The sequence below is a fragment of the Gopherus flavomarginatus genome, chromosome 4 (assembly GCF_025201925.1).
Source record: "Gopherus flavomarginatus isolate rGopFla2 chromosome 4, rGopFla2.mat.asm, whole genome shotgun sequence".
NCBI classification, from domain to species: Eukaryota; Metazoa; Chordata; order Testudines; family Testudinidae; genus Gopherus; species Gopherus flavomarginatus.
In genome coordinates, this window is record NC_066620.1 from 2,886,569 (window position 1) to 2,900,112 (window position 13,544).

General features: G+C 42.9%; 1 protein-coding gene across 4 annotated transcripts in view; it reads left to right on the top strand.

Moving 5' to 3' along the window:
• The window catches only part of ZC3H6 (zinc finger CCCH-type containing 6), a 76,326-nt gene that overhangs the window by 54,854 nt on the left and 7,928 nt on the right, over positions 1 to 13,544 (top strand). For 2 of the 4 annotated variants that reach the window (XM_050951177.1, XM_050951175.1), the window contains exons 7-11: positions 809 to 920; positions 4,113 to 4,222; positions 4,892 to 5,145; positions 7,301 to 7,818; positions 9,351 to 9,587. In XM_050951177.1, coding sequence (XP_050807134.1) covers positions 809 to 920; positions 4,113 to 4,222; positions 4,892 to 5,145; positions 7,301 to 7,818; positions 9,351 to 9,587 — 1,231 coding nt within the window. Of the gene's footprint in view, positions 1 to 495; positions 777 to 808; positions 921 to 4,112; positions 4,223 to 4,891; positions 5,146 to 7,300; positions 7,819 to 9,350; positions 9,588 to 13,544 lie in introns of those variants that run through there. The other 2 variants (XM_050951176.1, XM_050951178.1) reach the window with 2 other exon arrangements.

Consider the following 13,544-nt stretch of genomic DNA (forward strand, 5'->3'; position numbering starts at 1 on the left):
GTTCTGAGCCCTGCCACACCCCACACCCTTCCGGCATCCCCTGGGGAAAGAGAGGGGGCGGAGTTAGGGTGGGGATTTCAGAGAAGGGGTTGGAATGGGAGCAGGGAAGGGGTGGAGTGGGGGCGAGGCTGAGGGGAGGAGGTGTCAGTAATGCAGCCCTCGGGCCAATGTACTAGTCTTCATGTGGCCCTTGTGGTTGTTTGAGTTTGAGACCCCTGGTCTAGATGGCCAGCCCCTATGTAATAGTTTCTAATACTTTTTCATAGCATAATCCTCCTCCCCTTGCATTTGTGATCACACAATTTTCTTGCAACAACTACACATTTGCTTAAATTGAAAGATAATATTAGGAAGGTATTTAATGTTTCTTCTAGTAGTGTCCCTATGAGTGCGCCACTTCAAGTGCACATGCACCTCAAAGTGGAGCACCCATAAGGGGGTACATCTCGAAGTACTCCGATTATTGCACAAGATGAGTAACCTCTTCATTTTCAGCTTCTTTTAATGCAATTTACCAGATGGAATCAAGGAAAAAAACAGTGCCATGTGACCAGCCTACTCTCCATGGACAACCAGCATATACTCTGTGGACGCTAGTCTGAGAATGTGCTAAAATGTTCTTTATCTTCACTTCTTTTTGGAATCTCAAGAACATTGACATACTTGTTAAATACATGTATTGTCAATAGAGAGAAAAGTTCAAAACTGGATAAACAGGATGAAAGCATCATTGTTAAAATATGAAGTTGAATAAATTCAGCATTTGGAATTGATAATCTTTGTCTCTCCTTTTCTGTCATATTTACAGGGAGACCAGTGTAAATTTGATCATGATGCAGAGATAGAGAAGAAAAAGGAAATCTGCAAGTTTTACATACAGGGTTATTGTACCAAAGGAGAGAACTGCATTTATTTGCATAATATCCTTTGGGAAAAACTATATTTTAATTATAATCCTAGTTAAGGTTTTTATATTTTAGGATAATCTGATTTTTCTTTACACTTTATAAACACGCTGACTGATTGTGTTTTTATTGTGAAAGATCATTTGCAAAGTTCGTGCAATCAGTGTATGGTGATATGTGCATGAAAGAGAGAAGTTTTTCAAATTATAGTTAGGTATTTTCCATGGATTCTTTACAATTTTTCTTTTGAGATTTAACCTGATTATATATATAAAAAAATTAAACATTACAGTTGGTTCACAAGCTTTTATCCCATGAATTTGTTTTTACGAAAGCAACATTGACAAGATAAAATTATAGAGTACTTAATTTTTAAAATCCTTCTTACTATTGGGGTATTATTGGAAGTTCAAAACTGAGAACTCTTAGAAATTAGTTTACTTTTTACCACGTATTTTGTGTGTCTGGTATCCCATAAAGACGTACATTAGGGATCCTGCAACATCATAGCCACCTCTTGATTCCTTCAGTGGAAATGGTAAACACAGCCGCCAGCTCTCTCTGTAGTAAGAATGAGATATGACAACTTCAAGATCTCCATGTCCTTCCAGTCTGGAGCAGAAGGTGCAGTTAAGTACCATCCTATACCTCCTTAGCACAGGGAGCTGGTGTACATCATTATTTGATCCTATTTCTGAATGAAGGGGCAGGACAGTGCTTTGTGTGAGAGGAGGGTAAGAGCTGGATGGGGACAGGATGGCTTTCCCCAACACACACACACAAAACACTTTTTGGAGTTGGGAGGGGGGAATGGGTTACTTGTACCTGTGTAAAATGATTATAAAATACTCCTCATTGAATAACATTGTACACCTGCTTGGCTTACATATTGCACAGATGTAAATAACTGCACAAATCAGGTCTGCAGTCTTCAATTGTTAAAATAGCACTTGTGTATTGTGCATGGTTGTACAAAGCCACAGAGTTGGTACAACTATTTCATGAACAAAAATAAGGTATTAGTTTTTATGTGCGGTTGTGTGTTGGATGGTTAACACTGATTCATATTCACTGGAGTTGTTTTAACTGTGCAAGCAGAGTTTATTTTTCCCTGACCAGCAATCAAACTTTTCTGTTGAATTTGGATGGTGAGGGTTTTGTGTATGAGAGAGAGAACTGGATGTTATGGTTGCTGTCAGTTATGTAATCTTACCTTGATTGCTTTAGTGTGTGGGATGTTTTTAGTGATATAAATAATGGCATGGCTTGTTTTGAAATGCCCTTACCAATCTAAAATAAAGTTAAAGATTTTGGAGTGGGAATTCAGAGTCAGATTAGCTTGCTTTAATGAATAAATGAATTTTACTGCTCTTGATTCCATTTAGCAACACAACTAAGAGAGAGAAAGCAGGAGTCTCTTCTTTCATGGCTTCCTCAACAGAATTGTTTGCTGAATTTTAATCAGCTATGCTTGTGCAAATCCTGCTGAAGGCAGCTGGGTTGCATGAGTGTCACTAAGGGTATAATTTGTCCTGCAGAGCCTTTTCTACTGATGATCCATGACAAGGAAAGATCATAGTTTAACTCTTAAAACCTGGATTAAGTTTGAAAGTCTGGCTAAAAAAAAAAAAGTTTATTTGCAAATTGAATATATTTCAAATTTTACACACAAACCTGGAACCTGACAATAACACTTGATCATTTTTTAGATCAGAACCATACTTTATAAAGCTGTGTGTGTGTGCGCATATTAAAAGCTTTGTTATCCGGCAGAATAAGAGGTGTCAGTTAATCAAAAATTCCAGGTAAACATACAGTAAAAGCTTTACCTGGTATGATGGGGGAACGGGGTGTGCCGGTTAATCAAAAATTCCGGTTAACTAAGTTATATTTACCAATGGAATATCAATTTTCAAAGAATTAGAATACAGTAAAATGAATAAAATATATTAAATAGCATACAGATACTCACCAATCCAGTTGTAGTACTGCACTGCAGAGTGGTTGGTTTCTTGAAGCACTTAGGTGTATACAGGTAAAGCTTTCTATATAGTAGGTTATCTTATGACACTACATATCACTATGGGCAGCACATGGCATACACCCAAATCACTGAAAATATAGTTAACACTAAAACTTACACTGAACATAATTTAATCTTTCTTTGATGATTCAGAAGGCACTTCAGGATCTTGCAGTGCCTCAGGGTCATTATTATCAACATTCATTATCGTTGTGGATGTGGACGGTATAGGAGCTTGGGCTGAATCTGTAATGACCCTATGACACACCTTGGAAGCTGCTTTTTTGAATAAATCCCTGATACCAGCTTGCTTACTTGTCTTCTGCCTCTTTTGCATAAAAGTAGAGTGCAGAATGTTCAATTGCATAATCTCCTGGGTAGTATAGTAGTCCCGGTTACTAGATTGAAGATTTGTATTGGGAGATACCAGAAATGCCAGTTAATAGAGATTTCCGGCTGATAAAGTGCTGGATAACACAGCTTTTACTGTGTATAAAAAAACCCCAAGAGCTGCTGTTTCAACCATTCTCTCCCTGAAACACACACTTCAGTGAAGATTCCCTTTTCTTACACATAATCTGTCCCTAAATTTCATGGACTAGTATATGGTTTTTAATACAAATAAAGGTTTTGGTCATTGATTCTATAATTGTACAAATTTTAATTTAAACAGATAAATACCTGGAAATTTAAAGTCCGGGATAAAACTTCATATTTAATCCCTGTCGTAAGTAATACATCATTTAAAGGATTAAATTTCCCTTGCTTCAAGAAGAGACTATACCTAATAATGTATAACTTCACTGTATTGAGACACTTACAGTAGGAAAAATTAGATAGTGTAAGGAGGGAGCTTCATCTTTTTCTGAAATTATTGGCTTTAGTTTGACAGATTATTAGGTTATTTCATATATTAAAAGATTAATAAAGACTTGAAGTTAGACTTTAGTAGGGGATTGGGGGGTTGGATTTTTTTGTTTTTGGGAGGAGCAGATTAAATACATATAATCAGTCTAGCAGTGTCAAATGGGATTAAACAGTGAATTGCTTGTTAGTCTTGCTGTAATGCTTAAAATATGATTCTGGAAATAATAAGTGTTTAGGAGCAGGGGAAATCTCACTGAAAATTAGTTTGAAAATTAAATGCTGCTACCTGTTAGAATCCTTAATATTTTTGCTGCTACATGAATTTCCTTGCAAGTTCTATCATACAGGAGCAAAATGTTACCAAGGGGATAAGTGCAAGTTTTCTCATGCTCCATTAACTAAAGAAACAAAAGAACTTCTAGATAAGGTGAGTAATGCATATACTGGCACAGTAAGTGAAAATTATTTCTGAGTGGCAAGGTAATCAAATGGAATAAATATAGGCTGGGATCTTTCAAGGGGTCTAAAGGAGATAGGTACCTATCTCCCAGTAATGTTTAACATCCTAGCTCCCTGAGAAAATCTCAGCCCTGAAGTTTGGCTCTATGACCACATGCTACACAATGAATTCTCTTTTCCTTCTCTCTTTTTCCCCCTTCATTTTTTTCACCTCTCTCCTTCTCTTTATCCATTATTTTTTCTGCTTTACTCTTTCACTCTTCTTTACCAATTCTTTGCCAATTCCTTATTGTCTCCATTTTTAAATATATACTCATATGGCATGAAATATATATGTATTTTAGAACATGTTACTGCTTTCCATCATCTGAAGTTACTGATCAAGGGACATAGACCTCCTAAAAGTGTATGTTCCATATTGCAGAAATAGTTTAATTCCTGGCTGACCTACAAGAAATTTTAAGGGGGGATTTAGAATTCTTCTGATTTCGATGTTAATGGCGGGCAATATATAATAGACATACTATTACAGAGCGGTTTAATTGTTTTAAAATATAAAATTAAGTGCTACAATAAAATGTTAAGTTCAGTGCAAATTTAGTACAATAAAAACTTTCACTGCATTGCTTTGTTTCAGGTTTTGAATACTGAAGAGGAGCCACAAAATGAAGATGAAAAAGAACTGGAGGAACTCAGAAAGCGTGGCATAGTTCCTCTTCCTAAGCCGCCTCCAGGAGTTGGACTTCTGCCAACTCCACCTGAGCAATTTTCGTTTTCTGAGTCTGATACAGAAAATTTTCAAGATCCTTCTGGTGAATTCAAGAAAATTCCATCTCTGTTTGAGATTGTTGTGAAACCTACTGTGGATTTAGCACACAAGATTGGAAAAAAGTAGGTTTTAGAATGAAAAATGGCTTAATAAACATTTGAGAAATGGACCACACCACATTTTTAGAAAAAATTGATAGCCTTGAGGATTTCCAGAATTTGCTATCTATGGGGTGGGGGGAAATTCCACTATTTGCTATCATAATTATAGTATCTTTTGTGTATCTAATACCCTGTACACAGGATTACTACTCCTGGGTCTTGACCTTGCCAGAAGAAACAGGCAAGGAATTCACTTCCTTCTCTCTGTTTTTCCAGTCCTCTGAATGACTATGAACCCACCTTCCTTTGCACGGTGAACAAACCTCCATCTCTCTCTAGTCTCCCTGATAGTCAGCTCTTTCTTGACTTCAGTCAGTGAAGGAACTCCCTAATGAAACTCTGTGCAGGGTCTTCGTTGTTGCTATTTCAGCTCTGCCAGACATCACTGCTGTTACCTGAGCTGTTCCTCTTACCTAGCCACCTCCCATAAAATTTAGACCTAATTGTTAGATACGACGTTTTATCTGGTCCTGTTGAGTTGGATTTCTTCAACTCCGAGTTCAGGTCTTTGTTGGTCTTGGGATGTTTTAAACTGGTAATTTGGGCAGGTTTTGTGCAAACTTATACACACACTTCTGCCAATATACCTTGCTGTTGACTGCAAAATCTATTCTGCTGCTCCACTCTTGGGCTACTCATGATTGCCATTTGTGATGGATTTGTGGCACACAATGTGATGTGTTTGTAGTGTGGACAGATGTTTACTATAAGAATTAGTTTGCCCCTGTCAACCTCATATTTTCTTGGCACCAAAGATTTGAACAGACATCCCTAAGAACATTTGGAATCTAAACCGTTTTTTTCTAATTCCCCCACTCCTTTTAGGTGAAAAAGTGTTGTTGCAGTGTTTTTCTATCCATGTTGGTCCCAGGATATTAGAGAGACATGGTGGGTGAGGTAATATCTTATATTGAACCAACTTTTGTTGGTGAAAGAGACAAGCTTCCAAGCTACACAGAGCTCTTCTTCAGGGAAAAAATGGAAAGGGAAACTATTACAGTATGGAAAAACTGTAATCAGTCCCTGATGGTCTCAAGAACCACTCAACTAAGAAAATACAGTCCCTAGTGCTGTTCACATCCACACATCAGTGATATTCGTGCAGGTTAAAGTGAACAGAAGATATCTTGCAGTATTAAGTGCAGTGTTTACCTTAGACCTTAGTTTCTCCTGTACAGCTGACACATCAGGTAGTCCAGTTCCTCCACTGATCATGGTCACTAGCGAGTTGGATACTTCGTCTCAGATGATGCTAGCGCAGTCAATATCCTTTGTTTACTGTCTTCTTCCTGTTCTTCCTTGGCCTTTCTAGCTTTCTCTTTCCTTCTTCAGATACCCAATTCAGTGTTTGTTTAGCATGTCTCCCACCCTCCATACGGTTTACATGTCCCAGTCACATGAACTTGCTTTCTTTGATATTTTCTAACATGTTCTGCTCTGTCAGCTCCCACAGTCTTGCATTTGTTATTTTGAAATATGTAATGTTTTCCTCAGCTATCTCTTATCAGCCTCCTCCAATCTCTTTTTGTTAGCTACTGTCATCAGCCAAGTCTCCGCTCTGTACACGAGCGTGCTTAATACAATTGCATGATATAACCTGACCTTTAGTTTGGTGTGGAGATCTGTCGACCAGATGTTCATCCTTCCAAAAGCGATGTTTGCTTTTCCTCATCTCATGTGGATACCTTTATCGCAGCTACTTTCAGGTGTTGTCATGTTCCCCAGAGAGCACAACTCTTCTACCTGTTCAATTTCTTTTCCATCCACGTACACGTTTGCATGCGTTGTCTAGTTTCCTACATTTATCATCTTGGTTTTCTCTGATTTACTTTCAATCCAATTTTTGCTGCTTCCTGTTCTTTCTCTGACGTAAAGCCAATCATTCCGTTCCACATCATACTTAGTAAAGCAGTGACTTGTTTATCATAGGGACAGGGTAAGATGTTGCAGAAGAGAGAGTTGTCATTCCAAACTTCTAGAAAGGTATGACAAGGAGAGGAAAGTGTATTTTTTAAAATGTTGCCTTTTTAAAATGTATAAATGATATGTACTGCAGTCTGGTTTTGTGTAGCATGTATATGTGCTTGTTCTTAACTTGTCAGTTTTCTACCTACAGGCCACCAACATTCTATAACAGCACATCACCACCAAGACCGCAGTTTCAGGGAAATGACCCACATCCTCAGCATATGTATAATCCAGGGTCAAGTCCAGGGCCTGGTCCCAGCATACCACAAGGACATAATGGACCGGTAATGCACCCAGGTTCTCCTGGGCATCACCAATGTACAGGACCCCAAGGTCCAGCAATGCCACACAGCCCTCCTTTGCAGCCTGTTCCACCAGGCTTTTTAGGACCACAGGGTCAAACTGGCATACCAATTCAAGCACAAGCTGGTCCACCTTTAACACCTCCAGGCATTGGTGCACCATACAACACTCCAGGAGTTCAAGGACATATGATGAATATACCCAGAGAGAATCATTGCCCACCAGGCCCACTGTATCAGCAGATTCCTGGTGAACGACAGCAGAATATCAATTATGAATCTATTCAGAACCCAGCTGATTTCTATGACAATTACTATTCACATCAAGCTGTACATAGCTTTCAGCCAACTAATAGCACAGGAGGTAAGTTTGTGTTCAAAATTGTTTTTGTTCCTTGGTGAGACATGTTTCTGTTTTCTGAAGTATTACTGCACCTCTAGAAGAATCAAAAGAGATTTTAGAAAAATTAGCCTGTTTGAGATGTATCTTTAAAGAATATTGTGAAACAACCTTCTTTTAAAAAAGGAAAAAGCTATTCTAGAACTTTCAAAAAAGAGAAAAAATCCAGCAGAGAGCCATGCTATAGCGCTGACTGAAGTAAAGACACTAAGACTAGTACTTGTAAATTTAGCATTTACAAGAATTCTAATGCATAAGGCTAAACAAGCCAGTCAGTTTTCTTCCCTCTGACTCCTTAAGCTCTTCGTTCTGCACTCACCATACGCCGTGTAGTTGTTGCTATGTTGGTCCAAATGATATTAGAGGGACAAGGAGGGTGAACAATTGTGCACGTGCAGGTCAATGGATACTACTTGCTAGAAATCTCTGATTTTGGGTGCATGGTATGTATGCGTACCCACAAGTAGAATACAGATAAGGATCACATGTCTCAAGGAACCTCCTGTTACAGATGAGTAACCTCACTTGCTCTGCAAAGATCAAGATAGAGTCTAACTTTTAACCTGAAACTAGATGAATCTTTGAGAACTTGTTTATCCTGAACAGCTGGTGGTGGTTCTCCTTGTTCTCCTTCAGATCAAGAAGTCATCCTAAAACCCTCCTATTTGGAAGATGTTCAGGAGCCTCATTTTCAATTGACTAGACACAAGGAGCCTAAATACCACTCTTTTAATTTTACTCATAGTCTTAATGCAAACACTGCCTCAGTTAAGATCTGCTTTTTCTGTTTAATGTATTTGAGTGACTGCCTCAGCACCTTGTGGTTCTAATATTGGTGTTTTGTTAAACTTTCAGGTATTGTCTAGTAAAATCTGGCTTCTCACCCTCAATCTTCCTGATTTATCAAAGCAGTGGAGAAGCTCTGTCCACCTCTCAAAATTTATAGAATTTAATGTGACAGTTTTTTTCTATCATCATAAAAGTTGCAGTGCTAGCCTTAATTCTGATGTTTCCTAACTTTTTGAGTACTCATCTTTGCAATTTTAAAATATTAACGTTTCTCTCTGTGTGTAAATGCAGATATTCCCTTTAAAAAACAGTTCTAATCATATTAGATTTGATAAAACCCTTTCTTACTGGTGTTCTAGCCAAGGGGAGAGTATCATTTTATAGTTTATTTTTGTACGCTGTATGTGTGCAAATTGGTGAAAAGTCATCTGAAAGCTTGAGAATTGTAAGATTTGTTACAATTCATTATTATTTTTTGCAAATAAAGTAAACAGTTTTTTTCGATTGGGGAAGATATCAGCTGATTTTGCAGTTTGTATGTCATGTTTCAGCCTGTTTCAATATGAAATAGTTGAAAGATTAACCTTTATGTGATGGGATTTATAAATATTCTCAAATTTATTTCAGTTAATATTGCCTTGTAAAGTCTTCTCTGGCTATTTGTTAGCAGTAAATTAGCTGATTCTTTTTTAATATTGTATATGCAGATGGAACATGGCATGGAGAATTTACTGATCATCAGGCTCACCTCATTGTTCAAGATTCACATAAGAGTGGAAATGAGTCAGATCGTGTCAGTAAAACAGGCCATAAACCTGCTATTAATGTACCGGATTTTCTTCCAGCAATGCAGAAAGCCCTTTTTGTAAGACTTAGTCAAAAACAGCAAGAAGATGGAGAACCAATCAGCAGTCAGTCTCAGAGGGCAATGAGCAAGGAAGAAGGTAATGTTGACTGTTACATTCTAAACAAAAATGTTCTTTTATATTGTGTTGGTATAATATTCCCATTTTTATTTTGTGACTATTTCCATTAATTACGCTAGGCCTATATGAGTTCCTACTTTAATTTCAACTGAATAACTTACTCCTTGCTTCTTTTCCTAACCTGTTCTTCAGTTTTTCTGTGGGCTCTTTAATGCAGTAGAACCTCAGAGTTAGGAACACCTTGGGAATGGAGGTTGTTCATAACTCTGAACAGATTATAGTTATTCGTTGCAAAAGTGTATAACTGAATGTTGACATAATGCTATTTGAAACTTTACTATGCAGAAGAAAAATACTGCTTTTAACCCTCTTAATCTAAATGAAACAAGCACCTTGTCAAATCTCTTTTTAAACTTTCCCTTTATTTAGTAATTTACGTTTAACACATCTTTGTTTTGTTGTTGTGTCTGTTGCTGCCTGATGGCATACTTCTGGTTCCCAATTAGGTATGTGGTTGACCAGTCAGTTCACAACTGATGTTCTATTGTATTAGTCTTGGTACCAGTCTTAGTTATTTTTATTAATAACCATGGGACAGAAGTACAACTGTGCTAATGAAGTGTGCTGCTGGTACAATTTTGGGAGGCATCCTCAATACAGAAGGAGGATCAGAATATTATACGGAAGGTCTGTATGACCTTGACGACTGGAGCAACAGAAATGGGATGAAATTCAATAGTACAAAGTTCAAGGTCATGCACGTAGGGTCTAATAATAAGAATTTCAGCTACATGCTGGGGAATGGATGGCCAGTCTTAGGAGACTGAGGGTATGTGTACACTGCAATTAAAAACCCGCAGCTGGCCATGCCAGCTTACTCAGCTTGCGGGGCTCGAGCTGTGGGTCTGTTCCATTGCAGTGTAGACTTCCAGGCTCAGGCTGCAACCAAAGCTCTTGGACCCTCCCACCTCACCGGGTCCCAGAGCTTGGGCTGAGGCCTGAACTCGGAAGTCTACCCTGCAGTGAAACTGTCCCACAGCCTGAGCTCCGTGAGCCCAAGTCATCTGGCATGGGCCAGCCACGAATTTTCATCTGCAATGTAGACATACCCTGAAAGGGCTTGGCTTGTTTAGCCTAGCAAAAAGAAATCTGAGAAGGGGATATGATTGCTGTCTATAAATACATTAGGGAGCATACATCAGGGAGGGAGAAGAGCTATTTAAGCTAAAGGACAGTGCTAGCACAAGAACAAATGGGTATACAGTGGCTATGAACAAATTGGAGCTGGAAATTAGAAGAAGGTTATTGAATAGCTTCCCGAAAGGAGTTGCAGGGGCAAACGGCTTAATCAATTTTAAGAGAGATCTGCACAAATTTATGAGTGCAGTTGTATGAAGTGGTTGCTTGTGATGTTGAAGGGGGCAGAGCTTAGCAGCCCTGGGGCTCAGTCTTGGTTCATGTCTTGTGTTCCTAAAAGCTCATGCATCTGGGCTTCAGCCAGCCATCTGCAGTTGTCAGGAAGGGGTTCCCCCTCCCAGTATATTCAGGGTGGGGGAGGGTTGGTCTCCTTCCTCAGAAGCATCAGAGATGGCTGCAGTTGGAGATGGGACACTGGACGGTGTGGGCCAGTGCTCTGAGGTGACACCGAGCATTCAGGTGCTTGACTGGTTGGTTCTTGCTCACTTGCTCAGGGCCTAACTGATTGCTATATGTGGTGTCAGGAAGGTATTTACCCCCAGATCAGGTGGACAGCGATCTTGGGGTTTTTTCATTTTCTGCTTCAGAGTGTTGGTGCTGGTCACTTGACAGAAATTATCTGGGTGTGGCTCACTTAATCATTTCCCTGCCATTGCAGGTGCCGTGGGAATTGGTGCACCTCAGGCATTCCTGTTCTTCTTCGAGTGATTGCTCACATCCATTCCAGTTAGGTGTGCGCGCCGCGCGTGCACGTTCGTCGGAAACTTTTTTACCCTAGCAACTCCAGTGGGCCGGCAGGTCGCCCCCTGGAGTGGCGCCGCCATGGCGCCCAATATATATCCCTGCCGGCCCACCCGCTCCTCAGTTCCTTCTTACCGCCGTGTCGGTCGTTGGAACTGTGGAGCGCGGCATAGCTGTCCTCCACGTCCCTAGCTCTCCTTGTTTTTCTATCGTTATCTCTATTGTAGTTGTTAATTAGACTGTTAAGTTAGATAGTAGTAGTTAAGTGTTAAGTAGTTGTAAATAGTTTTTCGCCGGGGGCTTAGCCCTTCCCGGCACCCGGCACCGGGCTCATGCCTGGTTCGCCGGGCTTCAAGCAGTGTGCGGCCTGCAAGAAGCCTATGCCCACCAGCGACCCCCACGACGCGTGCCTGAAGTGCCTGGGGGAATCGCATAGATCCGACAAGTGCCGCATCTGCAAGGCTTTTAAGCCAAGGACTAAGAAGGAGAGGGATCAAAGGCTCCGGACTCTCCTCATGGAGGCGGCACTTGACCCGGCGGCTTCGCAGGCCGTGATCTCGGCGCCGGCACCGGATCGCACCGGCACCGAGAAGACTCCCCGGCACCGACCTTCTCCGGCACCGGGGACAGAGCCTAGGCCGTCGAAGTCCATTACTCCGGCCAGGCACACCCGAGTGGAGCGCCCGGCCTCAGCATCGGCCGCGGCGCCGCCGGCACCGTCGACTCCGGGCCCGGCGGGTCCGTCGAGTCCGGTGCCGCCAAGCTCCCCCATGACATCTGGGGTCGAGATAGTGGTGCCATCTACACCAGAGACCTTCGCCTCGGCACGGGACCTCATAGCCATGACCGAGCCCACTCAGCTACCACCCCCGGTACCTCCGGTGCGGGTCGTGTCCAGAGGCAAGCCTATGATGTCGGCACCGTCCCGGGACTCTCGTTCTTGCTCCAGGTCCCGACGTCACGGTCGCTCCAGATCCCGCCGCCGCTCGCAGTCCCGGCACCGCTCCCCTCAGCGGTACCGGTCGCACTCGCGGCGCCGGTCGACACCGAGACGATCGCGGTCAGACTCCAGCCGTCGTTACCGGCACCGCGAGTCCAGGAGCCGATCCAGACGTTCGCCGCACCGGTCGACCTCCCGGCGCCGAGCTGGTGGCAGGTCCCGGTCCCGGTCGACCTCCCGGTACCGAACCGGTGGCAGGTCCCGATCCCGGCACCGAAGCGGCGCCCGGTACCGATCCAGATCCCGGCACCGTGGCAGAACTCGGTCCCGCTCCCGGCACCGTTACGACTCCCGGCACCGGTCCCCGGCACCGAGAAGATCGCCCGTGCCGGCCCGCGCGGACCCTTACCATCCAGGGTCCGCCCCGCCATGGCCCTCTAGGCAGCCGTCCGTGTCTTCGCTGGCGGACAGTGGGTACGCGCTGGGCACCGACCGGCAGGCGGCGCTGTTCAGCGAGCCTCCACAGCAGGACCCAGCCCCACAGCAATGGGGTTTCTGGACACCCTGGGCATATCATCAGGCCCAGGGCCCCCAACAGCTCCCTGCTAGGCCGGCGACTGCGGAGCGCAGGGCACCTGAGGCCTCGTTGTCTCGCCCCCCTCCCTCCCCGGATGGGGAGGAAGGATCCAAGCACCAGGACTCCACTTTGGCTCCTGAGGCAGAGGCGAGGGCCGAGGGAGACCCCCCTTTAGACACCCTCTTGCCGGGGGTCTCCTCATCTTCTTCCCCTGATGAAGCGGTGGCTGGGACCTCCTCCAACAGCCCCCCCCCCGCTGGACCTCAGGGCGCACCAGGACCTCCTCCGGCGAGTAGCCCAAAACCTGAGTCTACAAGCCGAGGAGGTCTCGGAGGTAGAGGACCCTATTGTCACCATCCTCTCGGCAGACGCTCCCACCAGGGTCGCCCTGCCGTTCATACGGACCATCCAGGCCAACGCCAACACCATCTGGCAGTCTCCGGCCTCCATTCCTCCCACTGCGAAGGGCGTCGAGAGGAAGTACATGGCTCCTTCTAAGGGCTACGAGTACCTCCACGTA